Source organism: Zonotrichia leucophrys, chromosome 1 (genome assembly GCF_028769735.1).
Source record: "Zonotrichia leucophrys gambelii isolate GWCS_2022_RI chromosome 1, RI_Zleu_2.0, whole genome shotgun sequence".
Classification (NCBI taxonomy): domain Eukaryota; kingdom Metazoa; phylum Chordata; class Aves; order Passeriformes; family Passerellidae; genus Zonotrichia; species Zonotrichia leucophrys.
In genome coordinates, this window is record NC_088169.1 from 97,866,957 (window position 1) to 97,893,046 (window position 26,090).

The 26,090-nt window shown below is 40.0% G+C and overlaps 1 protein-coding gene across 18 annotated transcripts in view; it reads right to left on the bottom strand.

The window, feature by feature from the left end:
- Window positions 1-900: 900 nt before the first annotated feature.
- Window positions 901-26,090, bottom strand: part of BBX (BBX high mobility group box domain containing) — a 139,779-nt gene continuing 114,589 nt past the window's right edge. For 11 of the 18 annotated variants that reach the window (XM_064724941.1, XM_064724922.1, XM_064725027.1 and 8 more), the window contains 4 exons: window positions 19,662-19,748; window positions 12,420-12,617; window positions 11,627-11,819; window positions 901-8,973 (listed from right to left, as the gene is read on the bottom strand). In XM_064724941.1, the coding sequence (XP_064581011.1) occupies window positions 8,886-8,973; window positions 11,627-11,819; window positions 12,420-12,617; window positions 19,662-19,748 (566 nt within the window). In that variant the 3' untranslated portion in view covers window positions 901-8,885. Of the gene's footprint in view, window positions 8,974-11,626; window positions 11,820-12,419; window positions 12,618-16,892; window positions 16,976-18,665; window positions 19,007-19,661; window positions 19,749-26,090 lie in introns of those variants that run through there. The other 7 variants (XM_064724993.1, XM_064724984.1, XM_064724977.1 and 4 more) reach the window with 3 other exon arrangements.

The window sequence follows — 26,090 nt, forward strand, 5'->3', positions numbered from 1 at the left end:
ATGTGCAGCGAATTTGCTTCAAATGACATCATTCTGACTGATGCCAATGGCAAGCTGCAGGCTGCCTGAATCAATGACACTGGTTTTGCAAGACTGAAAATACACAAACTCCAAAGCCATTACAAAAGCCATTATTGGACATCAAAACCAAAACTATGTAGCCTAAACTACTGACAGATTGGCACTATCTGATTTCCAAATTCTCCTAAAAATTCTCCTAAAACTCCTAAAAACAGCTGAGTTTTAATAACCCAGTTGTGCTGACCAGGTTTTAAGGGAACCCACCCTTAATAGGAAGGAAGGAAATTGATGCTCAGATTGGTCTGACTGAAGCCTGATGGTCTGCTGTAACTGGGAAGCCTTTGGTGGGCCATATATGAAACTTGTACTCCAAAGATGTACTCCAAAAACTTCTTTTGGATTGGAAGGACACCTCCCAGGACCTCAGGTTTTCTCTTTCCCACCCTTTTTGTTTTCTTAAATTGGATGTTGTTTGACAGCAACCTGCCTTCTCTTAGTGTGCTGCAATGCTAAGCATGTCATTCTGACTCAACCAGCTTGACTTTTGGGTATATTTCAATTAGTTCCTCTTGTTTCACATGATGACAAATAAGCTAAAGTGCTGCTCTATATGGAATACATGTTTTGTATTTTGTTTTGGATGTTCAAATGGAATTTCAGCTGGGCTTGCAGCAATGACACTGTGGGCCAGTGCACTTCTGCTGAACATCTAATAATTCTTCAATCAGAAAACAATCAATAAAGCCTTGATGAAATTTCAAGTATATTTTAAATACAACTCTATTACAGCTCAATTTCTTACTGTTGCTGTGCCAAGAACAGTCCACAAAAAAAAAAAAAAAAAAAAGAAAAAAAAAAGAATTTGACACTGGATAGAAGGTAGATGTTGTATCTTACAGGTTTTATTTCAGAAAACAAAACAAAACAGAACTTTGCAGCAGAGATAGGAACGCATCTCATATTTTGTCACAAAGTGCTAGTGTCCTACTGGAGAACTGACAGCCACATGAGCTGGTGTATAGCATGGCTACTGTATGCCCAGGTATACTGTGTCTCACTCCATGTTGTCACACTGTAGGAAAAAAAAGTCTCTCTGAAAGCAGGGTTAGCTGTACATCCAAAAACTCCAGAATGAACAATGAAAGGGACCCAACAATGGTATCGAGGGGAGAAGAGCAGTGTCTAGCAAAGCATGGTGCTTGAGTTGGATGATGCCTTTTCATCCTGTGTTTTTCCAGAAGTATTAATGGAAATTTACCTTACCTGACAGTTAAGAGTCAGTGGAAATGCCATGCAGTTGGAAAAAACAACCTGAGTGAGAGAGCTGGGTAACAAACCAGATCTAGATGCACTGAGAATTAGCTAAATTCAGCAGGTTTTTAGTTGGAAGAACCAAATGAAAACAGAGGAGAAAAGATGGGACTTCAAGGAATGAAGACAACTGTTTTAAGGTAATTTAGTAATAAAAAAAAATGAATAGCGATTTCAAGGTCCCTGACAGGGCATCAGATACTGACAGAACATATATTTCTTAAAATTTCTTCCATTTTTTTTTCTCACTGAATCAGAACTTTCCTTCCCCTTTCCCATGACCTTTACATGGCCTTTAATGCTGAAGCTCTTCCATTCCTGGTGTTTCTTTGCAGAGATACTGACGCATACCCAGTAAAGGCAGTGCAAAATTGCATACGTTTCTTCTTTCCTGAGTAAATAGCACATAGATAAAAAAAACCCTAAATGTTTCCCTTCTGCTGCTTTTGACTCAGAGACAGATCTACTCCCATCTGAACAGCCAGTGTCTATTGGCTTCATGAAGTCTGTTCTAGGGTCTTCTGTGATCAAAAAATACATGGCAATCAAGGAGGTTTCAGGCATCCAAGGACAGAAAAAGAGAAGATCTCAAACAGTCCAATTTTCAAGCCTCAAGACTATAAAGTATATGGGCAGAGCAGATTCCTGGTTTAAACAAGTTTCCAAAGTAGTGGGAACCCACTACCTTTATGTTTAGGCATTGATGTCACTTGATGTCACTTGCTACTTATTTCTAAAAGATAAACCATTACTAAGTTCTCTTATGTCCAAAGACTGAAATCATAGCAAGGACTTCTTCTGTGGGACAACTTCTCTTTTATCACTGTTGACTATCGACAAGCTTCCCAACTGTGCAAAGAAAACAAAATCCACAAAAACGAAGTAGATATCTAGGAAGCTCAGAAGAAAACCAACTTTTTCTTCAAAAGCCTAACTGCACCGAGTCCTGGCTCTCTCTGTCCCACAATCTCCAGCTTCATGCAATGTAAGTTCACAGAATTCCAGGGCACCTGAATGGATCTGTGGAGCTTCTAAGCAATGTCAACAGTGCTGAGCCAGGCTCAGAAGTTTTAAATAATAAAATGGAAGCTCCCAGTACAGACACATGTAAGGAAGAACAACTGGGCAGAAGTTCTTTGCAAAGTAAATGACATCTTCACAGTCATTGTGTAGAAGGTGAGTGGATGATCTGACAGAAAACTACAGCATACAGCTCTGAGGATCCATCTCTGGGTTTTGGCATCTTCCTTTTTGTGGTGAAAATGAGCTTGTTTAAATATAAACAACCCAACAAGTTTGTACTGTAACTAAAAACAAATTCTGCAAATACTGCTAACTCAGCCATATGTTAAAATAAACAATTATTTGATGGTAAAGCAGGTGAAGTATCAAAGAAGCTCCATTTGAATAGTATTTATTTGCAATCATTAGTTTTAAATGGGAAATTGTTTACAGGCACACGCTAGATAACCAAAATAGAATGAACATAAAGAAATCTATTTAAAGGTCCTTATCAAATATTTAAAATATTTTATTAAATCTTTTATTCAGCTTCATTATCCCAGCTTGATGTACTTTAGCATGTTATACACATGACTTAACATGTGCACTTAGAAGTATCAAATTAGAGGTTTTTGAGTAAAGTATGACATTCTATAAATGTGCTTACTGACTTAACTACACACAACTAAGAAGGCAGTAGCTCTATTATACCATTGATGGAGATGAACCATTGTAAGGCATGTTTACTCCAAACTCTGGAGAGAACAGAACTATATACTAAGTCGAAATTGAGTGGAAATATATGTGAGAATAGAAGTTGAAGGATTGGGCTCCAAGAAAAAAGATCATAGCAAATCAGTTGTGTTGAAACTGTCAACAGATACTGGTTATTAAAAGCAAGCACTGCTGAGAAAGAAGGTTTTTGTAGCATCCAGGTCAGCAGGATCTGTGCTTTTTTCATATGTGATTTTTGAAATTCACATCTTATGCTGTTTAATGGGAAGAAAAGACACCAAAATCTAGCAAGGAAATTGGAAAACTATCTTCTGAAAAACTTCAAAGTTGTTTTATGAACAAACACAGGAGCTCTTTAGCACAGAGTACATGCTGGAAGCCACTGCACTCCACTGTGTGTGTGTATGTACACACACATGCAGACACATGCATGTACATGCCTCTCCTGCTGTTGTTGCCCTCAAAGACCCAACCACTGATTGAAGTACAGCAGCACTGAGGGGCAAACAAGGTTTCAGCTTGGAGCTGAAAAGAGCAGATGAGCATTACATTTGGGAGCCCAGTCAGTTTTCCTGAATAGATGTGGTTTGTCCAGTGGAGTACAGCGCAGGTCTCCTGGTATATGCTAAACAGCCAAGATTCAGAAACTACAATGTAATTCTTTGGAAGAACTCCATAGATGTTAAGCTATTTGCAGTAGTTTTAAAATTCCACCTCAGTGAAGGTGGAAGCATGTCACCATGACCACCATAGGTCATGATGATATGCTTCCCCCAGGAACACCATGCAAGCCCAAGCTTAAATCCAAAAGCATAGTGGTCTGTGATTGGGGCTCCCACACTGTCACAATGCTGCCCCTTAAGGAAGAAGGGTTTCCAGGCTAAACCTGGGTATGTTGCTGAGTGGAGATCTCACATCAAGTCTTCCTAGATTTCTGCCATCAAAGAATTAGTGGGGGAACATGAAATAGACATCCATCTTATAAGCCTCTTCAAAGTTGTCAATTCAGTACAGAACACTGAGTATGTAAGTGACTATGGTAGTACTTTGGTGAGATCATAAACCTCACTGTGCCTTTTTCTTGGGGAATTCAGGGGAGGAGGCAAGTAACCCTTTCACAGCCTAAATATGTACTTGTTCATGGCACTCAGTGTCCTGAAGGGCCTCGGCATCCTGGCAGCTGTAGTTGACAGTTCAAAATATGTACATGGTAGGGAGAATGCCATGAGTATTGCAAAACATGGCAAAGGAGCTCTACAACCTATCAAACAAGCACAGCAAACAAACAGCATCTAATGGATAATGTAGGGTATACAACACCCAAGTTGCACAGTTACGTTTCCTTGCAAAATCAGGACTGTGAATGTAAACTCCAGAAGTTGTTTCAAGAGCAGCATGTGGCTTACTCGACAGCTCTGGAAACATCACAAGTCCACCACCCTTCAAGCACCGCATCTTCTGCTCTTACAGAAACTGATCCTACTGAACCAAGCAGAGCCAGTGGGTCCTGCAACCCATATGACTGTGGCAGAGGCTAAACAAAAATGCTCCAGCAACATAGTTTGGCTACTACTGTATATTCAGCCTTTATGGTATCTGCTCTATATAAATGTTGCTCTTGGAAAATGAAGCACACAGCGATATACAAATGGTATCAATGGCCAAAAAGATTACATGATCATGCCTGAAAGCAAATGGAAGTTAACAAAAGTAGTCTTTTAGGAGAGGTAGCCATATTAGACTCAGCATTCAAAAAAAAAGGGAGTGCACTCAAAAGGGTCAACATACATTATAGTGTCTTGTAGACCCATCATTTTTCTGGTTTCCTACATCATTTTTTTGCAGAATGTACACACCCAGGCACACACAGGTACACGCACACACACACGCACACACACACACCCACACCCCTATATATACACATCTAAATTCTTTTCTAATTCTCCTTTGTTGCCACAATGTTGCCATACTGAGAATAAAGGACAGCTTTCCTTACATGCTCTTAGCTGCCCTATGTCTATAACTTGCTTTCAGTTGGTTCAGTATCTGTACAGTAGCTAAACAGGCAGTGAAAATTAAAATTGCTTCAATTTTGCTGCAATCCTGTTGCAAAAGACAGCATCCAAACTATAAGGCATTCCCTTGTACTGACATGACTTACAACTCTCTACTTGACACAAACTACAGAATGCTCTTCAGCCTTGTGCTACAAAGGCAGCTTTCACCCCAACAATACAAAGCTGGAATTTAAACACCACAAATCCACACACTTCTACCAGTCCCTTGTTCTTGTGCCCCTTTCCAACAAAGCTTATTACTTTAATTTCAAAGGTCATGCACCAATGCTATAAAATAGAAACCCAAACTACCAAGAAATCTCTTGCTCCTGCCTTTGGGATACCATATTAGTATAAAAGAGCATTCAGAGAGCTTAAATAAATATATTCTTTTCTGAAATCACAGCACATTCAAGGGGTACTTACTGCCAGAAGCAGAGCATTAAGTAATCTCCATAAATATTTTCAGAATAATTTAGTCAAAAAACACCTGTAAGATATGAAGTTTTGATTGATTTGGTCTAATACCTGGAAAATAGCCTACTGTGGGGATAAGAATCTGCATCTCAAATGTTCTGCAGAACATATTTCCCATATTTGTATACAGTACTAGAACAATTAAGAAGACATTACAGTAATTTTCTCCCAGCTTCTTAGATCTGTAGCTTCAGCTATGACAATGCATTTCATATGCCTCAGAACTATGAAATACTGAAGATGACTAAATAAATAAAAGCCAAGAAAAACTGGGACAGTACTGCATTTTACACTTGAGACAAGATTCCCCCCTCCCATGGATAAGTCATAGAGGACAACTACAGTAAATGCTTGTCTTTTTTTTTTTTCAAAGAAAGATTTATACACAGGTTCAGATCCAGAAAATAATGTGAAATGCATAAATATTGATAGCTTTAGCTAAGTTAAAATGGGTTCAGTAAAGTATGATACAACATATTCAGAATAAACAAAGCAGAAAAGCATCATATTTTGGTTTGCTTGAGATATACATAAGGTGCAACAATTTCTTCTCTAGAGGCATTTGTGGACAATGTGTTAACAGGTAACAGTGTTTGCTGGTATACTGAAGTACACACAATAGCAGTAAGATTTTCCAAAATGAAAGCAGCTGAAATTAATAAAAATTAAAACAAACAAGGAAAAAAACCCAACCCCAATACAGTAAGATATTGGTCTGAAGTTTTTGTTGTGCTAACAGACTTTGTTACCTGAAAATACTGATACCCCTTCTAGTAGATTCAGGGAAAATTCTAGCTACTCAAATCAAGACGTCACTCATAGAACCAACAAAGGCAAATGCCTAGTGAACTATAAAGCTTTGCAGGATTTCTGCTACTCTCAGTGCCTAATCGCTTAAAAATTAAGCATATCTACAAAAAGGTTTGTAAGTATCTGAAAACAGTCATATCCAGTAAACTGACCCAACCCTACCCCCTCTCTAAGGGAAAGTCAAGGAAAAGCAGATCAAGTAAGATATTAATTAATATAGAAAAAAGTAATTTTCTGTTTCTTTTAAAAAAGGTACCATTAATATACAGAAATATCTCCAGGAACAATATTGAAATTTAAATTGAGGAAGGATGGGGTGCTTTGACAAAAATATATCTACTCTAAAGGTTTCTAGAGAAATAAGTTAGTACCATTGTCAACGTGAACGGCCTGCACTGTAACATATTTGGATTTCAGCTAATTATAAAGTGGTCCAAAACTCCAAAAGCCACCCTGCTGTGACCCACAAGTTTTAAGTCTTTTAAATTTTTCCTGTCTTGTTAAAATAACTTATAAAACATTAATAAAATCTTATTTAAAATACCACCATAAGCTGCAATGGCATTCTAGGGGCTCTTAGATATTTAGTCACCTGAATTTTTAAAAAAGCCTTTTCACTGACTCATTGGTTTGTAAATTTTGTTGTTTTTCTCATGTTCCCTTCTTTCACCACATGCATCCTCGATGTTGCTGTTTCAGTGACACTTCCCCAGCTACATGCCTTTTGTCGGACCTTTAATCCTTTCTTAAAACTCTTGTGGTACACTGTATGTTGTTTCCTGACACTGAACCAGAGACTTTCACTTAACTACAACAATGAAAGGCTAAACCTAGCAAGCATTAATAATTACTGTCCATATGGCTATTACATCAAATTAGTTACAAAATAACCTCAAAACACATTATCAATTCAGTCAAGTATAAATAAGAATGCCTGATAGAATGATGTAAACTTGCATCATTTAAAGACTTAATTCAAAGAACTTCAAACTCAATCTAATACTATCAAAAGTTCAGCCGGTATGACGAAGACTAATAGAAAATTATTGCTGGAGTCCAATTTGGTAAATTGTTGTGCTACAATGCAAAAAGTAGGGAAACATCTTGTGCTATAGAAGAAGTACCCTGTTGAATTTGTAGCTTTAGATCAATTACTAGTGATCATTTTGCATCTATTGGTAGGAATCAATGCTTGGTTAAACAATAGTGTAAGTCAGAATAGTGAAGGTAACAGGCCAAGTGATACACTTGGCCTGCTTTTGGGATGTATTTATGACGGCAAAACACAAAAAATTCAACACAAGCAGAGACAGAAACTGGCAGATGGATCTGTTTTGTAGTCTGAATTCAGTCAAACGCTACTCTTCAGTTGTAGTTTAACTCTATACAGCTTTCCACTTTACCAACACAAACTGTAGTTGGCCCTTTATGCAAACCCTGAAGCCGATTTGGACTGTGCATAGTAACTACAACAATGCCAGTGTCTGTAAAATGCAAAAGGTACGTGTATTGGTGTACACTATATCGAAACGTCATGGTTTTAAGTTATTCAGAACTGTGAAATAATACTAAGGTCACTTTTGAAAAACGCATTTGCAGTACTTTTTGTTTACAGGAAAGTTTCACCAAGTCGCTCAGATATCTATGCAAAAAAAAAGGAACCCTCCAAGGCATGAAAGACAAGTCAATTATCTGCAATATTTTCTTCTCCATACACCACACCTTTTTCTAATGCACATCATCCTGGTTATTCAAAGCTAAATTAAAAAGAAACAAACCCAAACGTAGCCTGTCAGAACTTTTCCCAGTAAACTCTACCACTCCGGTGGCAAATATAAAAGTGCAGAACATCTGGACCACGTGGCTGCCCAAACACCGCTAACAATGGTACATCTGTCCAGGCTGCCTTGAGTTCTCTGGAACAGGTTTTAAATTCATTCTACAATATAAACGTAGGCATAACCTATTAATATAAACCATCTTAGAACTTAAATCTTCATGTACAAAAATGACTAAGAATATCTAATAGTAACTAGTGCAGTGCGTCAGTGTTTTTGTTGGGTTTTTTTTTTTTTTCTTTTTCATTTAGAATAACTAGATATTATATGAAACTAGTTGTCGTACTCTCTGGTTGGTAAAAGAGATGCTGTGTGAGCTAACAGTAAAGGCAGCCTTTTTCACACCAACCACCCGTTTACTGTTTAAAAGCCTTCAATAGAAAGCAAGCTCTGGGATCATTCCACTCCATTTCAGTTCATTAATAGACAGTATCACCCTCCTACATACTGGGTTCCAATTTGAGGTCCTGGCCCAAGTTGCTAATGTCTGGCTTCCAGTGAATTCTGGGCCACTCAGAGCAATAAGCACTTTATTGCAGTCTCTAGTTCCATCATATGGACTGACTAGCTTCCCTTGGTAAAGACAAGGCTAGGATATTAAGTAAAGCACAATGTTTTACAATAAAGTGGAGCTTCACTGGTCAGCGCAGGAAATAAGCACTGGAGCCTGAGACATTTCATTTGGCTGTCCATCATGTGGGAGAGGTGTGGCCCTCTGACTTCTGCAAAAGAAGAAAAGAAAAGCCACCCATCAATACCTAGAGCACAGGAGGTGCTGTTATCAGACCAGAAAAGACAGGAAGCAGCAGTTGCAGGGTTTAGCACCTGACACGGACATGCAGCATGGTAACTCCTCACTGCTGCAGGTGCTCACATACTCTGGTTACACCTGCTTCCAGAGGAGTCCCTGCAACAGTAATACATACAACTGGACAACCTACATCACAATGCGAAGGCAGGAAAAACCAGATGTGATGGTATTTGACTACACAAAGCAAAATACAGAGCATGAGAGTAAGTTAAGAGCACACAAGTGCTGTGACTCATTTTGTAAGGGAGTTGCTGCAGCCCTCAGAGCAGATAGCATGTGTGGCAGAAGGTAAATGCACAGAGGCACGGATCATGTTAGTGTGAGTCAACAGACAGCTTTTAAGCAATATGGAAATATACTCATCAGCAGACTTGCACTGGGATTCCTCCACATAACCTGACTACATCAGCCTAGCACATCTCTTTCATTACTACAGCAGTGTTAATTTCAAAATGATCTCTTGGCACAGGGCATTGTAAAAATAAACTGTGCCAGAATTATGTGCTGGAAATCAACATCAGTCATGGTATCAAATGGACTTGGGAGAACTCCTTTGCAGCTTGCCTTTTAAAAATACATACACCAAGCATATCACTGCCTGTTATTTACTCTCACAGGTGAGGTTCTATTTTTGTTACAGTATTTGCCATTGGTAGCAATGAAAATCTGGGGCCTGCTTCTTATTTACACCAGGGACACTTTACCTCACTCTGGCCAAACTAAGATCCCCAGCAGAGGTACTCATGTGCTTCACACAAGGGGAGTGCAATGAAGTGGCCCTGGCACAAAATGCAGCTCAGACTCACAGTGCCTAACCAGGGCATGCACAAGGTAAATGAAGATAAGCAGAAGACTTCAAATGAAAACCACGCTGCCAGAAGGACTCCATGTCCCAAGGCTCTATGAAACTATTAAAAAAAATACATTCAGACACTGAAGAAACACATCAAGTAAACCTCCAATTCTTTTCTTCACATTTCTGGATATTTGCAAATAAAAGAGTTACAAAAAGTAACAACAGTTGGCAGAGCAGAAAACAGAGAAGCATCTAGCCTGTAAGATTTAGTTCTCTGTTTTGACTTCCATTTGCTAAGTCAGTGAGAGACGTGGCTAACTTTCTACTGGAAGAGTCCTTCCCTGTTGTCATTTCACATTCCTCAGGATGATTACCAACTGACATTTCCAACAGTTGTGGGATATTTGCCCATTTGCTATTTTCAGGCCTTATGAAAGTTGCCGCATTGCCCAAGCTACATAATGACACAACAAAAGATGGGATTCAAAGAGAAAGACCCAAGCACAAAGCTCTGCAAAACATTAGCTTGCTTTAACAAGGACAAGAGGAGGACAAGAACTTTAAAGAGGCACAAGGAAGAAAACCCATAGCGGAGCAAATCTTGTTGCTTTTGTGCATTTCTGGTCAGTGTTAATGGCAGTCAATGAAACCACAATGGTGTGAGTGAGAGCAGAGCTTAGCACAGCACTTCCACAAGTTCCATTTTGTGGCTTATTATGACAGACTGACTGCAGTGTGGAATAATTTCTCATCCAACACTGCTTAAGCAAGACTACACCTTCTGCAGAGAGGAACGAGCAGATCTATTTCTTTTAGGGTTCCTGAGCTTCAAAAAAGATTTTCAGCATTTGATGTGCAGCCAGAACACAAAGGACTGGGTTCATCACTGGGGCCCATGAGAGGAACAGTTAATTGAGGTTGTGAATGGTTTAATGAACTGCTGCCTTGAGGAGTTGCTTAGGCAGCCAGCAATCTGTCAAATGGCATCTGCAGAGGCTGTGATGATTTCAAACTGGCCCAATGCTCCCTCAACAAGTTTTCATTTCAGGAGAGGACAGAGTTTTATATCCAGTAAGTTCCATGAAAGAACAACATTGGACAATCAAGAGCCAAGGAGGACCTGCTGTAATTGATTTACTCCCATCACAGGTCTGACCATTCTGTACTGATTCATAAGTAAGTAATTCTCCACCTGATCTGTATGGATGGCCTACTCAATAACTGAGAGGACCAACCTAAGCTATCATGGCTTTCCATCAGCCAGAGTTGTTCTGCCCCATGCAATTTTGCAGATGCTTTGCCTTTTACACAGCAAAGCACAGGAGTAAGAATAACTAGTTAGCTTCCCTCAGCCATGTTCAGCATAAAAAAATTAATCTCAAAATGTATTAAATTTTCTCCACCATCTTAGGTTTTAGGCACCTGGAAAATGCAACTCATCATTCAGTAGCTATTTAAATCTGCTATTATCTCACACATAGCATCTGATAATTCTCAATCATTAGGATCTCAAGGAGCATATGAACCTGTTTACATACAAAAATTGGTATGTACGCTTACTGAGAAGGATCATTTTACCAACTGCTAAACATTACACTGTCATTTAGGTGAAGACTTAATAATACTAAGCAAGTGAGGTAAAGCATTCATAGAAAGCTGTGGAAGGGGAAATGCAGGCCAAATTAAACAGTCTGCTATTCACATGCTTTCTGAACAAGCTGTCAGCCACATACTATTTACTTAAGACAACAAGAAAAGAAATCCATACCTATGTACGTTTTCCATGGCTGCTACTTCTGCCAGAGCAGCTAAGCTAAAGAATGCAGACACCGCTGGCATATCTGACGTAATACTATGATTTTCTTCTGTCTCTGTGTTTCTGGAGCATTCACTGTTGCAGTCTGCTTCTGCACTTGATGATTTTTGAAGAGTACTTTGTGGCAGCTCTTTTGGCTTCTCCTCTGCAAAGAAAGAAAGTTAAAGTCCATAAATCCAGTGCAGTCTATTGATATGCTGACTAATCTGGTGTTAACAGAACCTTTAGGATTTTGATTCTGCCAGTGTCATCTGATTCATGCTGTAACCTCTTCTGAATCAAGCTACTGGGTCAGAAGCACAGTACTAAGGTTTATGAAGCAGTTTACTGACTTGGCATTCAACTGAATGTCATCTTTTCGCTCAGGCAAGAGAGCTTTTGTGTATGTTTTAGATACAGCAGTCCTGAAAGATTATCTTACTGGAGAACTCCAACAGGGACTCTGGCATTACTGGAAACAAATTCTGAAAGGTAACCATTCTCCATTTCTCTCTGCATCAGTTCACAGTTCTTAGAGTGCAATACCCAGGGAGAAAAGATAAATTTGGTCATTCAAATAAAGGAAGTTGGCCATTACGGACTCAGTGATTTCCCAGGTGGTTGATAGCTGTATATTAAATAATGACCATTCTAAGCAGGCAAGAAAACAAGCTAATTAAAAACCACTGCCCTCATAGGTTGCTTGTACCCTCAAACCTTCTCCAACCACTCAGTTTTAATGAAATTTTAACTCAAATTTCCTTACCCAGTGTCCCTGCTGCTGGTGACACTCGCCCATCTGCTGTTCGGACAAGATGCGTGATCTTAGTTTTCCTTGCTTTCCTTTTCTGGCTGCCAACTAAAGGCTCATGCATCATTGCTGGCTCTGGAGTGTTTAGGGCAGATATAGAAATTTTATTCTTCCAGGCACTCTCACTGGAATTTCTGTCTTCTAATAGTATGGCTGAAAGAGAATAAAAATGCAACTTTAGATGTAGAATAATTCAACCACTAGCTATGCTCATTTTGCATCTATCTGCATAAAACTGTTCCTCATAGGTACTCAAGAGCATAACCCATGCCAAGACATGATCTGAATGCCACAGATGTCTGCAGTGAAGTAACAGAATCCATCTCAAAGACAATACTGAAGGTTCAAGTTTCTAATATTTGACAAGAAAACTGTGAGACTGGCAGCAGCATTGGAGTGAGAGCAGGGCATTGCTCTGTATAAACATTCTGCAACAGAAGATGTCAGCAAGTAGCTAAGAGACAAAATGTATTTAAGGAACAACAAGGGTCTTCACATAAGCTTATCTTAGCTCACCTCTTTAGTCACTCTACATAGACTCCTCTAAGAAAGGGAAATACTGCCTTTTACAAAAAAACAAGCCTTAAAAAACACCCCAAAGGCTGCAAATAAAAAAGCATAACTGGATCATAGCTGAAGAAAAGCATGCTAAAAAAAAGGAAGTAAGCATGGAATAGAATACCATGACAGAAATACTGCCCATATAAATTCAGAGAATGAGAAAGTAGCAGTTTAAATCTTTCTCAGCAGCTCCAGTGTTGATGTTCTGAAGTAGCTTTTCACCTCAAATTGGAACATGATCCCAAATTTTCACTCAACTAAAGAATTTATTTTAATCTTGTTCAAAATGAAATTGGTCAGATAGCAATTACAAAACATATTTAAACTCTCAAAGTCTGAGCTCAGTGCCTAGTAATCAACTGTGTGTAATTTGCATTGATTCAATAAGCCATTTTGCTGATTCCACAGGGTATCACTAGTACATGAAGGCAATCTGTGACATCCTTTTCCCTCCTGTGATAAAGTGCTATGAAGCCTGCCCCATCTGTGATCACTATCAGCCAGGGTTAGAAAGAGGCTACAGGTAGCAAATGCTCAGGTAATTTTTTACAGGTGCCTGTCCAACTGTTTTGAAATTGGGAATACTCATGATACCTGCACCAAGTTATTGAGGTATTTTTTCCCAGTACATTGCCATCCTGAATGATTACGTATTTTTTCCTAATGCCTGCACTTCATCCATCCTGCAGCATTTTCAACTCATTATTTTCTTTACTCTCTGTGAGGTTATACCCCATCTCTTTGCAACAGTCCTTGATATATTTTCTACAGCTCTTACTGTATCTACAGTTAGCTTACTCTTCCCTCCAGTTTTGTTTAATCTTTCTCCCTGTTTTAAAGACTTTTTAAAGACACATCTGTCACTTTTTGGGTGGTTTGACCAGCAAAAATTACACACACAGAACTGAGCCAGAGTGCAAACAAGTGCTCTTTAAGAAGGGCTAAGAACTGAACAATTCCAATCTCCTGCACTGAGACTGGTGGTGTCACACAGGAGCATCCAGCCCCACAAACTATGCACAAAAGCCTAACTGTTGGCCTAAGTCTGCATGGTCTTTGCCTTTCACATTAGTTTGAAACTGTTCATTGTTAGTTTTGTAGATTTAATGAACTTTCTATTCAAAGATATAGCTAATAACACCTTTATATTTTGCTGGCTTTTTAAACTGTTCATTGTGTGAGAATGTGGACTCGACGAAGAGAATTGCTGTAACACACTTCATCTTGTTAGCAGTTACCCTTTGCTCTTCTGTTTGAATGGGAAGGACCTTTTAATGTTTCATTGTCTAAGAATCCAATCAGATCTAGTACATACATGCATAGACATTTGAAATTTTCCAAACTTTAATTTGTTGATGATTTTAATTCACCTGTGTTCTCCTGTAAAATATTTTTGAACTTGTGCATGTTGTTTACTTGGAAAAAAAGCACACAGTTTTTATTAGCATTTTGAAGTGCTTAGCTCTAGCTGCCAATCTCTCCAGAGCATAGCTTTGCCATAAAACTGATTTTTTTGCAGAGAGTGCTCAAGAGAAAGCACAGGAAAAGATCCACCCTGTAACAGTCCAATTAAGTAGAAGCACCAATGACTGCAAATGTGACTTTCAAGTAACTCAGCTGGGCCAACAGTGAGATGTTCAGATAAGCTTTGTGCATCGAGACCAGGATGTTAATTGGAATGTATAATTAAATAGGCAGCTTTCTCTCCAGATTTCTTATTTGGGGATTCATAAGTGTTGATTATATTTTAATGTAATGGTCTGGTTGTAGTCCAACACTATCTGTTAATTCTGATTTGCTCTAATTAGGATTTTGACACTGCTGTCTACTTCTAGCTTGATTGAGTTTATAATGCTTTTAATCTTAGTACTACAAGCCACTATTTTATTTTTTTTACATTTAATAAAAACATTAAGACATGATTTCAAACAATGAACAACATACGATTAAAAGAGACTTGTTTGGTATGCATTTAATTAGATGTGTTGCATGTCAGGTCACTAGAAATTAACTTGATTGATCACTACAGCTGAGGTTCCCTTTTATATTTTTCTTTCTCATATTGTATGTGTCAAAAAAATAAAGAGAAAAAAAACCTTGAAAGGTAAAATAGGCAATAGTGGAAGACATAAGGAGCATATGATGTGAGCATGTTTGACTAAGAAACAGCAGAAAACAGCAGGTGGCTGTAAAAGCTCAGATGCAGTGAGTACATTCCCTCTCCATGTTTTTATATTGTTTTATATTCCCTCTCCCAGGTTTTTATTTTAATCCTTGAAATAAGACTTGAAAGCCATCTACTTTCCTTTTTTCCTCTAGCTCTAAAAAAAGCTCTTTATCACTTCAACATAACATTGCTGCCATACAGTCCTGAAGAAGGAAGGATTGAAGGTGAACAGTGATATTTTGTGTGTGTGGGTGCAGGGTTACTGTTGAAGGGAAGAGCATCTTTTCCTCTTCTCTAGCAGTCTTAGTGGACACTGGGTTTAGAAATCATTTCACTGACTTTTTTACAGAGTATTATTCAAGTAGACATAAAACCTGACTTGGAGATCACACAAAGGCTTGAGCGGCAAGACCCTTTGTGCTGACCTCTAGAGGAGAAAGGAGTCCATGTTTCAACAACTCTATATCTAAACTATGTGCTCCTGCACCTCCTTCAAGAGGAACAGTATCCCACTGCTTCAAGTGACAAAGGTATATCCATACAGAAGCTCCAAATCAGGACCCGACTTTGTTCTGCAGGAAGGATAGGACTAGCCAGGTTTAATTCCCTGTAGTTTTCTTTAATCCATTTGATATCCATTCTGCTTCCACACTGTCCTGCATTCAAGAGCTGTCCCAAGAGGAACTCAGCTAATTTTCAGGGGAACATTGTCTAGACATGAAATGAGGTTCTCTAGTTACTGAGCGGTCCTGCCAACATGTTTTCATGACAGTGGCATGGGCAGAACTACCAGGCTATCTTTGCAAGCAGAGTTGAGAATATGCCATGAAGGTGTGGGCCTCCAGGCATGCCTACGTCACGGTGGCAGAAATGACTCTGAGAGAGACATATCCAGAGGTCAATGCCAGATGGTCTCCTCAGCTAGGTTTGTTAAAGGTCTGCACGGACAGTTTATCCCATTCTGCAGGCATGTAGAGGACACGTAGTCTTATTTCCCCCCATCTTTGTCAGCAAGAAAAACAAAGTCAATTGAACAGACTCACCATACCACAGCTTTTCAGATGAGCTTTTAAGACCAAGCCCCAAGAAAACACAGAATTTACAGAATTTCTTTAGTGATGCCTGTTATGAGAGAGAGCTGCAGAAGTTTAACCACACTTAGTGGAGAACAAACTCTTTGTGGGTCTAAGCATGCTGGTATCAAGGAAGAAAGGTGGGCTTAAAAGATTTAACTGTCCTTATGAAGATAAACAGTGAAAATCTAGCCAGACAGAGCACCACTCAAGTAATCACTGTCTACAGAACCACTTTACCAAGGAAGTGATGCCAGACTGACCTGGCAGAAATTCCAGCTCTTCTGACAATAGGAAACTGCTACAATACTGCTTTGGGGCCAGGCAGCACATAGAGATGCAGCAAGGTCTGGGGACTAACAAGCAGAGATACAAAGCAGCAGATGGTCAAACCAGGTGTAAGAGACAGTGGTCTGGGCGGGAAGCTCTGCTGCAGGAGCCTGTTCTGATCCAGCCCTCCTCCACCAGAATGGTTGCCAAGGGCACAGAGTTACTGGTTCCCTCTGGGGTGCAAGTGAAACAAAACAGGGCTCTGATGTGTGTGGGAAAGCGGCTGTAGGAGCAGGCACAGCGATAGGGATGCTTCACGTGTGAGCCGGTGTTGAGACCAGTGCATGTGTTCATCCTCTCTTCTCCTCTTCCTGTGGCCACACTACAGCTGGCTGCTGTACAGACCATGCAAGAGCCTCAGCACAGCTCACTAAGTGTACCTGCAAAGATGCAATCACTGTGACTTGCTACTTCAAGTACTGCATCCCATCAGAAAGCCTTTCTGGTGTGGCAGAAAAATAAAACTCCCAGATGAGTGTTAACTTTCCCAAACAGGCATGGGTCCAGCTGTGCTTCTGTCAGCCTTCCTAAGGAAGAGATGTATCTATTGACATACTAAACTGCATTATTCTGTGCTCTCTGTAGCATTTCACTGGGGTTTAACTGGGCTGTACCCTGCTCTGTGAACAGCTGCAAACTCCTAACATGGTGACATGCACTGGTGCTGCTGTGTACAGTGTGGTCAAAATTCACTCAGATTTTCATACCAGAGACACACGGACAACACAGCACAATCACATTAAATCTGCCTCTACTGCACTTACTTTCCTTCATTCCTAACAGATGCAGACAGGCACACACACTTTTCAAGACGAAAAAACATGAAGCCAGCATGACCTCTGCTGACAGCAATCCTTCCAAGTGTCTCCTCTGCAGCTATACAAACATTAAACCTCCTTCTTTCTGCAAAATTAACTTCATAAAAACCAAAACCGCACATTAGTTAGACTTGTGACACACCACAAGTACAGACTAACCACAGAATGGAGTGGAAGTTTTCATTTATTGTTTGATTCACAAAATGTTAAAATAAATATTATCTGAATTGAAATGAAGATTCTGGGATTCCCATATTGAATGTTGCAGAACATGAGACAGCTCAGCCACACAGTAAGGGCCTGTTGCCTAGGAACTCCTGGACAGAGGATGAAGATCTGTAGGCAGCATATGAGGGAGAGGCTGTCCAGCACTTGCTGAGGCCATGCCCATACTGCCCTTTGCTGATCAACATTTTGGTTTCAGTCACTAACAGTACATTTCAGAGTAGGCAAGACTCCAAATTTTCTCCCCTCTGTAATTCAGGGGAAAGTGCAGTTCCCCATCAATATACAGACATCCATTGCCCTTCCTCTGATGATTATATGTGGGCTGTGTAAGGCTCCTAAGTTCATGTCTTTGCTTTAGTCTTGGGAGGAACTTAGTAAGCTGGCTGTGCCCCAGCAAATGCACAGACACATCTTTAATGTTTAGAAACTATGACATTATTCACATGCTTAACTTCCAAGGACATGCCTCTGTGCTGTGCTGGAATGAGGCCAGGGTACTCAACACTTGCCAGGGTTGAATCTTTGATCATAGTGCACACTTCACTTTGTATCAAAACAGGCTGGCTTCTTTTAAACAAATGCATCGTTTGACATTTTGTTTACTCACATTTTTATCTGCAAATTTTAAGGTATTTATACTTTTTACTCTTTATCATCTATTAAATGTTTCCTGTTTCTTTACCACTAGGAGAATTTAAACACCCATTTTTCTTAATAATTTGTTTATTTCTCCATAATTTGTCTATTAATAATTCAGGAACAAAATGTGAATGACGCCAAATAAAAATTATGCTAATGTATGATGCCTTTTTTACACCAACATGGAAGCAAGATAGTTACTTCTCATAAGCAACTGCCACAACATATTCGTTGTACAAATACAAGACAGAGCAAGTAATTTCCAATTATTTGTACTATGGAATGCAGAAGAGCAGGCAGAGCCTATGTGGGAAAATAGCATATGTGCAACAAAGATGACAGAAAACAGCACCAGGAAAGGAGAGGAAATTACATGGCCAAGTATCAGGAAAAGATATTAACCATTAAGGTAGCTGGGGAAACTGGAGATGGGAACAATAATTTTGTTATCTTAGAGATGAACACGGGTGGGGAAGAAACCAGACAAAATTAATGGAGTTAAGTAAGCAGAACTAGAGAGGTTTTTCCTACATTACAGGAACAATGCAGGAGAGAACACCACTGTGGAACAGAGGAACAGACTGGGCATGACTTTAACAGTGTGGGCAACATGATGATAAAAGAAAAAGCGCCCAGGGAAGCAGGCTAAGCTATAATCCTGTACATACTGTACACTCAAAAATGCCTCTCCAGAGTTGTGAGTTCCTAGTGTGCAGGATTATGGTACTGTAACAAGAAAAATATTTTAGAGATAGCAGGCAGACAAGGTCCAGAACATAAATTAAAAAACTGCAGAAGGTATTTTCAGTATGAAGCAAACAGAAAGCCGGTTTAAGATTTCTACAGAGGCAGGGTTGGATGCTGGTATTTCTGAGATCTGGTGCAGAAACAAGCGCCTTACACCCTGACCAGGCTCTTGCACCTTGACCAGCTGCAGTCTGCAAAGTTCCAGACAGCAAGAAATCACAGGAATAGTAGATAAGGACATGCAAAAATGCTCTGGCAAAATAATATGGTCACTGATACAGAAGAATGCAGATAAGAGCAACCTAAGGACTACAGAGCTGTGAGCTGTAGAAAATAAAAGTTTTCGGGGCCTACTGCAGAACTGCCCTTGCTTTGTCAGCTCTGCTGCATGGCATCTGGAACAGGGAAACTGTAATTAAAGGGAAATGCCAAGTAAAAACAAAACAGCATCATACTGGAGTAAAGTAATATCAACTGGAGCCAGAAGGCAATGGAATCACAGAAGACAGGGAAAATAAGGAACCAAAGCAGTCAAAGACTAGATAGCTGAGGCGTCTCTGCCTAGAAGCATTTCCCCAAGACTGAATTGAGAAAGAAGGAAGCCGAAAACCTTAATTAAGCAATGCACCAGTACCTGTGTCCGGAACATTAAGCTTCTTTCTGTGCTTAAATTTGCTGACAATTTTGTGGAATAAGTTCTTTTTCTGAGACTGGAATGAACCTACAGACAACATTAATAATACATACTTTTAATCAGAAGCTTGAAAAAGAGTACAACAGTCACACTATGTACTGCACAACCTCCCCTTCCTATAATACAAGTTGCCATTTGACAGGGAAACACAAAACCTGACCTTCTGCCTGGAGGGACTGTGGAGGCTTTCAGCAAGCTGTAGTTCAATCCACCACCTCCCCATGTTTAAGTGCATACAATACATTTTGGGGAATGAGACCCTTAGGAAAACCTAGCCATACAATAAAACAGGGGGTTTTCTCGCTTACCTAAAGATATACTCTCTTTTGTACCTATACTGGGCTTGGCTGGCAGGGAGCAAACTTAACAGCGCTGGAAACACATGCATGGTTTAGTTATGCTGAGCAGTGTTTACAGATCATCACGATCTCTCTCATTCTGGCATCCCAGGAAGCAGGCTGAGGGTGCTCAAGAGGCTGGGAGGGGACATAGCTGGGACAGCTGACCCACATGGGCCAAGAGGCATTTTGCACCATGCTCAGCACAAAACTGTGCTGGGGAAAGTGTTTTTTAAAGTTGTCCACTGCTCAGGTACTGGCTGGACATCAGTTTGCTAGTAGTGAGTGCTGGCTTTGGCATTACTTGTTTCCTCCCTCCAACTTATGAAACTGTCTTCTTCTTGATCCAGTGTAAGTTTTGCAAAACTACTACACCCAGGAAGTATTTTTCCTTGTTTTTGCCCTTCCTATTATCTTCCATATCCCATTGTAGGAGGGAGCAACAGGGTGGAAACGTACTTACCAGTCAGGACCAACCCACCACAGAATGCAAGAGCTACAACTGCCCACTGGTGACCAGAAATGAGATATACTAAGTGCAAAAGTTAAAACCACCAGAGGAGGAAGGTGAGGTTAAGTCCAGCTCATGGTATCATTCCTACTTTGTCCATGGAGTCTTTACTAGGAGCAGTCAGAAGACATCTTGTGTGACACTGGACCACAAAATATGCCACTATCAGATGTCATCAAGAAGTCAGCCTTTGCCTCATTAGGGGAGCAGTCAGTGATATAACAACAACATAGGCATAAGAGATGCATGATCTCCACAATGCAAAGCAAATATTAGAGAGTTTACAGGAACTGAACTTCAAAATCTTATTTCCAAAGACACAGTGGACAAGCAATTCTTCAGATTAGTTCAGAACAGACCAACCAGACAGAAATGAGATGCTATGCACGTGACATGATTTATAGCCTAACAAGCAAGTGTCCTTCCCATCTCTATCTCACTTGTAACAAAATTCTTCCCACCACAAATACTGGCCTTTTCCACACCTCCTCATCCTTAAAAGTAACCAGACACAGACACTGGCTACTGGGACACAACTGCAACCATACAGGAAATGTGCAATCAGGGTAAATCTACTTATACATCTGCAATTTGCCATCTCAGACTCCATATGCAAAGAAAAAAAAAAAGAGTAAAGTGTGTAGCACATGGAAGAAGTATTTAGTCTTATGAAATGAAAGCCATTCATAGACACTAGGCTGTCTCATTGTCCTAGGTTACAATATAAAGATGTATTCTCTTCCCATACTCAAAAGCTGTTGAAATCAGGAGAAGCGTTGTTTTTTCTTATCTCCTGTTAATGGGCCCATCAATGCCTTTCCACATGACTCAGAGATAACTCCCTCCAGGATCCATTTCTGTTTAATGGACCCACCACATGACGCACAGAACAATTTCAGCCTATGGTGAGATGCTCCACCCAGGGGGGAAGAGCTAAGCATCCCCATCTGGATATAATCTGGAGTTTGGGACAGAGCAGTCAGTCCACTGGATTCCCAGAGGAACAGCTGTCTTTTCCACTGGATCTTCAGAGGAAGACAACATCCTTTCTACAGGATCACTGCTCCAGCAGAACCACATCTGCCACTCCAGGAGGACTGCAGCTACCAATCCAACTGGACTGCTACCAACACCCTGACCAACAGGGTGTCAGGTTCTATTCTGACTTTGTCAGTGGTTTTTTTCTTTTCTATTATTGCATGTATTATGGTTTTCCTTTTCCTTTTTCCTAATAAATTGTGTTTCCGATTTAGTCTCTCACTGGTTTTGTTTTCAAACCAGAACATTGATCAATACTGAAAATTACTGAGAGAAAGCTAAAATCCAGACAGAGGCAGGCATAGAAACTTTAGCATCTTGCCCTTCTTGGATTTGTGGCTCACTGCTACTTTTTCAATATGGAAGAAATCAAAACTCTGGAGAAAGATTAATAAACTTCCAAAAATCTAGAAGCCAAACAACAAACCAAATAAAGTCCAAGCAAGAGATCATCTTGGGCAACATCACCTTGAATGTGAACAGCTTTACTAGAACCTGTATAGGAAACAATTGAGAGTACAACAGAGGAGGCCATATTCACTCAAACTTACTCAAGTGTTGCTCTGCAAATTTTACAACAGTTTCCTGAGTATCGCAGAGGACTAGTCTAGTGTCAGAGCAACAAAAACGTAAACCAAGGAATGAAAAAGCTCGGAGAGCTCAACCAAAAGCTCAAGTGAAAGAACTAAACTTTTCTTGATACCAAGCTCAGATACTTCATCCACATCAACAGAAACAAGTCTTTCCACCAGTTCCACAAGAAGACAGAGGTACGTAGCTACATGATTCTTGTGACATTTCTGTTATTATTATTCTTTACTTAGCTGATTAGTGATTTTTTTCAGGTGCTTGGAAGAAGCAGTACGTTACATATCACCCATGTCTCAATTTCTACAGCTCAACCTGCACCATACAAACCACTTCAATCACTATGACAGACAGTGAGCCAGTGTCAGCAACTCCAAGCAGAATAACTGAGATGAAAAACTCAGAAGATGACAAGCACTGCACACAGGGAGAAACCTGTGTCTTTTATCTCTTTTTTTCCCCACATCAAAGGCACCTTTGTCATCAGCCTGTATCTGCAAAATTCCATTTTCCCATATGGAAAATCCAAGGAATTCAGTAGAGCCAAAAGAAAATATGCCCTTCAGTAAGGAAACCTTCTATTTCCTTCCCTTTTAACTCATGTGAACTCATGCCCAGTGACAGTGAGACAGTGCCCAGTGACACTTAGAATACCCTTTGGACATAAATGCATTGAAAGAGAAGACTGGCTAATAGCTAAATAAGTCAACAGTTCATACTTGGACTTAACAATGTAAATCTGACTCCACAAGAAACTTCATCCACACCCTCTGCCTTAACACTCACCATGCTGCAGTTGACAGAATGCCTGGCTGGGCTACACCTGTTTCATGGGGACAACAGGCAAGTATTCCAAGACTTTGAACAAATGCCACTTGTGAACATTCAATCCAGAGAAAACCCGTGACTGAAAAAACTAACCTAAAAGTCTTGCTGTTAGGCAATGTACCCTAGATGTGCCTTGCTACAGAAAGCTGAAAAAAACCTTTCCATTTTAGTTTAGTTGACACTGTTGTACAGCCATCTACTAATCTTGCTCTGTTGGAAATGTTCTATATGGTTATTTCTCTCCCTAGCACTTCAGAAATTGCCACAGGATTTAATTCCTGGCTTGTCCACAGAGCTCACTGAGGGCAGTGGGGATTCTTCCTGGGAATACTTGTTATGGCCAGTGGCAGCTTCCTGGGGAAGCAGCAGGCAAGAAAATGAACCATAACTGCACTTCCTCCCAACTTCTGGGCATAGCCCCCCTTTGCTCTCATAAAGTTCCCTGTTTTAACGGATCTGATCAAATAGAGAACATTTCAATAAGATCCTAACAAAATCAGGACAAACAGTTTGGGCATTTCTGCATCTCTCAGAGGAAGGCACTGTATTTTTAGGTCATGATCCTTGGAACATTACAGCACAAAATCTCCAAGCATCTGAATGCTTTGAACCAAGCCAAAAAAACCCCAGAGCTAAGACCAAGAGGAATGCCACAAAGCAGCATCCGTTTTAAGCTGATGTTTTATTTCTAGTCCTAGAGGCCACAGACAAAAAAGCCAAAAAAAAAAAAAATAAAGTAGACAATCTCTTCCCCAAATAAAAGCACGCTGTGCATTCCCCTCTTTGCCTTCCCAAAATGAAAGCTTTAGTGCAATGCGTAGTGTATAAGTGAGCATTTCTTCAAAGTACAAAGCAGAAATAATGACTCTGCCTGTTGCTCACTTTTGCATACAAGCATATTAGTGACTCACTGCAGACAGCTGACTTCTGCATGGTGGGATGTTTTGGCACATATGCCATTGGAAAGAAGGAAAAAAAAAAAAGAAACAGTCAAAGCTCCAGTAAATGTCAGAGCAGGCCATCTGCACAGATTGAGTATAGCTGTATTCTTCAGCCATTTTGTGGCATTGTTATTGTATGTGCACATTCTCAGTTCAGAACACTTGATGTGGATTTTAGCAAAGCTTTATAGCTTGTTCAGTCCTATTCCCATTGAAGAAAGACCCCCAGTCTGAATTCTGCCCAGTGGGAGCAGAATTTAGACAATTTGGAAACTCTGGGGAAAAAAAGTGTCTCTCATTCAAGAAAAGGTTCAAATTTTCCTTCATACATGTGGATGTGAAACAGCTTTCATGTTACAGGATTCCTCAGGTGTTTTTATGTGAAAGAACTGGATGAAATGAGGACTGGAAATGACAAGCACAACAGAGTGGGCACTGCCCTACTGATTTTCCAGAGCAGGAAAACATCCTGACAAATCTGGCTGTCTGGTTAAGTAGCAGATCACGCCTATTGTAGGTATAGGCTAATGACATTTGACAGAGAATCAATCCAGCACAAAATAAAAGTTAAAGCATCCAGTTACATTTGGGAGTGGGGTGCAGAGAAACACCCCAAACCCAACAGACAAAAACATTTCTGTTTTTATTCACCCAACATTCTGAGGAAGGCTTATAGTGCAGTACTCCAACATATTTTCTAAATTTTACATATTCAGTAGACACAGTAGACTTCAAAAAATTAAGTAGTTACCTGTGCAGAGTGAAAATGAGTAGATAGTTTATGATCTGCACACATTCCTTCAGAAAAAGCAGCATATCATCTCAAGGAGTGTGTACTTAAACATATCCCTACTGATTTTTATCTGTTATTTGGAAACATCCAGAGGCTGAAAACACTTGTAGACACTATTTTTGCTGTTCAACTCTTCTAATTATCTGGCAGAGACACGCCCAAGGTAAGGCCTCACAGCTGAAACAGCTCCAGACAACACAGTAATGCAGGGCAGTGCAAAGCTAAGGTCTCCCACATCCACACACAGTCACACTCATAAGATTATATTGACCCTTCATGGTTCATGCTCATTGCATAAAAATGTTACTTTTGTTTAATTCTAATGGTGTAAAAAAGCAAGACAATTAGAAGACCCATAACCACACCAAACCAAGCTCTATTATTTTGCATGATATGCCAGTTTCACTTCCTGCAGTACTTGTAGTAGCCTAGCACACAGATCTGCTTGCGCTATACTTTTGGAGACCAGGATTCTCTAAGAGTCTTTATATTCATCACATTTCACCAGACAACAGCACAATGAGGCTCAATAGACTGTCAGTACATCACAAATTAAATTGAGTATTCAGTTTAATAAATCTTTGACTCAACAGGAACAAACCGAACTTACTAAACTAGTAAGCTCGCCTATATGCACTTTTAGGTTAGATAATTTCAAATCCTCAACTCACATCCTAAGAAAATAAAACACATTTAAAATTAACCTACTGCCATCAAATATTTATTTTTTAGCAATCCCTCTCTTTCAGAAGAAAAATGGTTTGCTGGAAAGTTATTCAACTACCTCTTGAGAACTGACTGAATCTTGCTTTTCAGGGAGTTGAATGACTGCCACAAAACCATCAGGTTGCCCAGCTTAAGTGTGTGAATTCAACATTCACTGGAATTAGGAGCAGGTATCACTAGCTCTGTCTGGATTTAAGTTTGGGGCTGTGGTTAGATGTTCACTACAGAAGGAGCAGTGTTACTATCCAATATTCCTGCCCTGGGGCTGCTTGTTGCAACCCCACAGCTCAGTTGGTGGAAAGTTCATGTGATTGTTTACCATCTGCTCAGTGCAAAGTCAGCTGGCTTAATTTAAAGAGCCCTTATTGTCAGCCAGAGGCAAATGCTCCATGACTGTCTCTGCAGGGCTGTGCCAAAGCAACTCATATCAGGCTTGTAACCAGCCTGCAGTTATGTTTTTGACCTTCCCTTGAGACAAAGCCAAATATATTCCAAAGCTCTTTAAGCGATGCTAACAAAGATAAAAACTAAACTCTCCTTTGGGTATGAGCCTACCCAAAAGCAGAATGCAGTTCTGGCTATCTGGCTTGAGGCAGAATTCTAGCT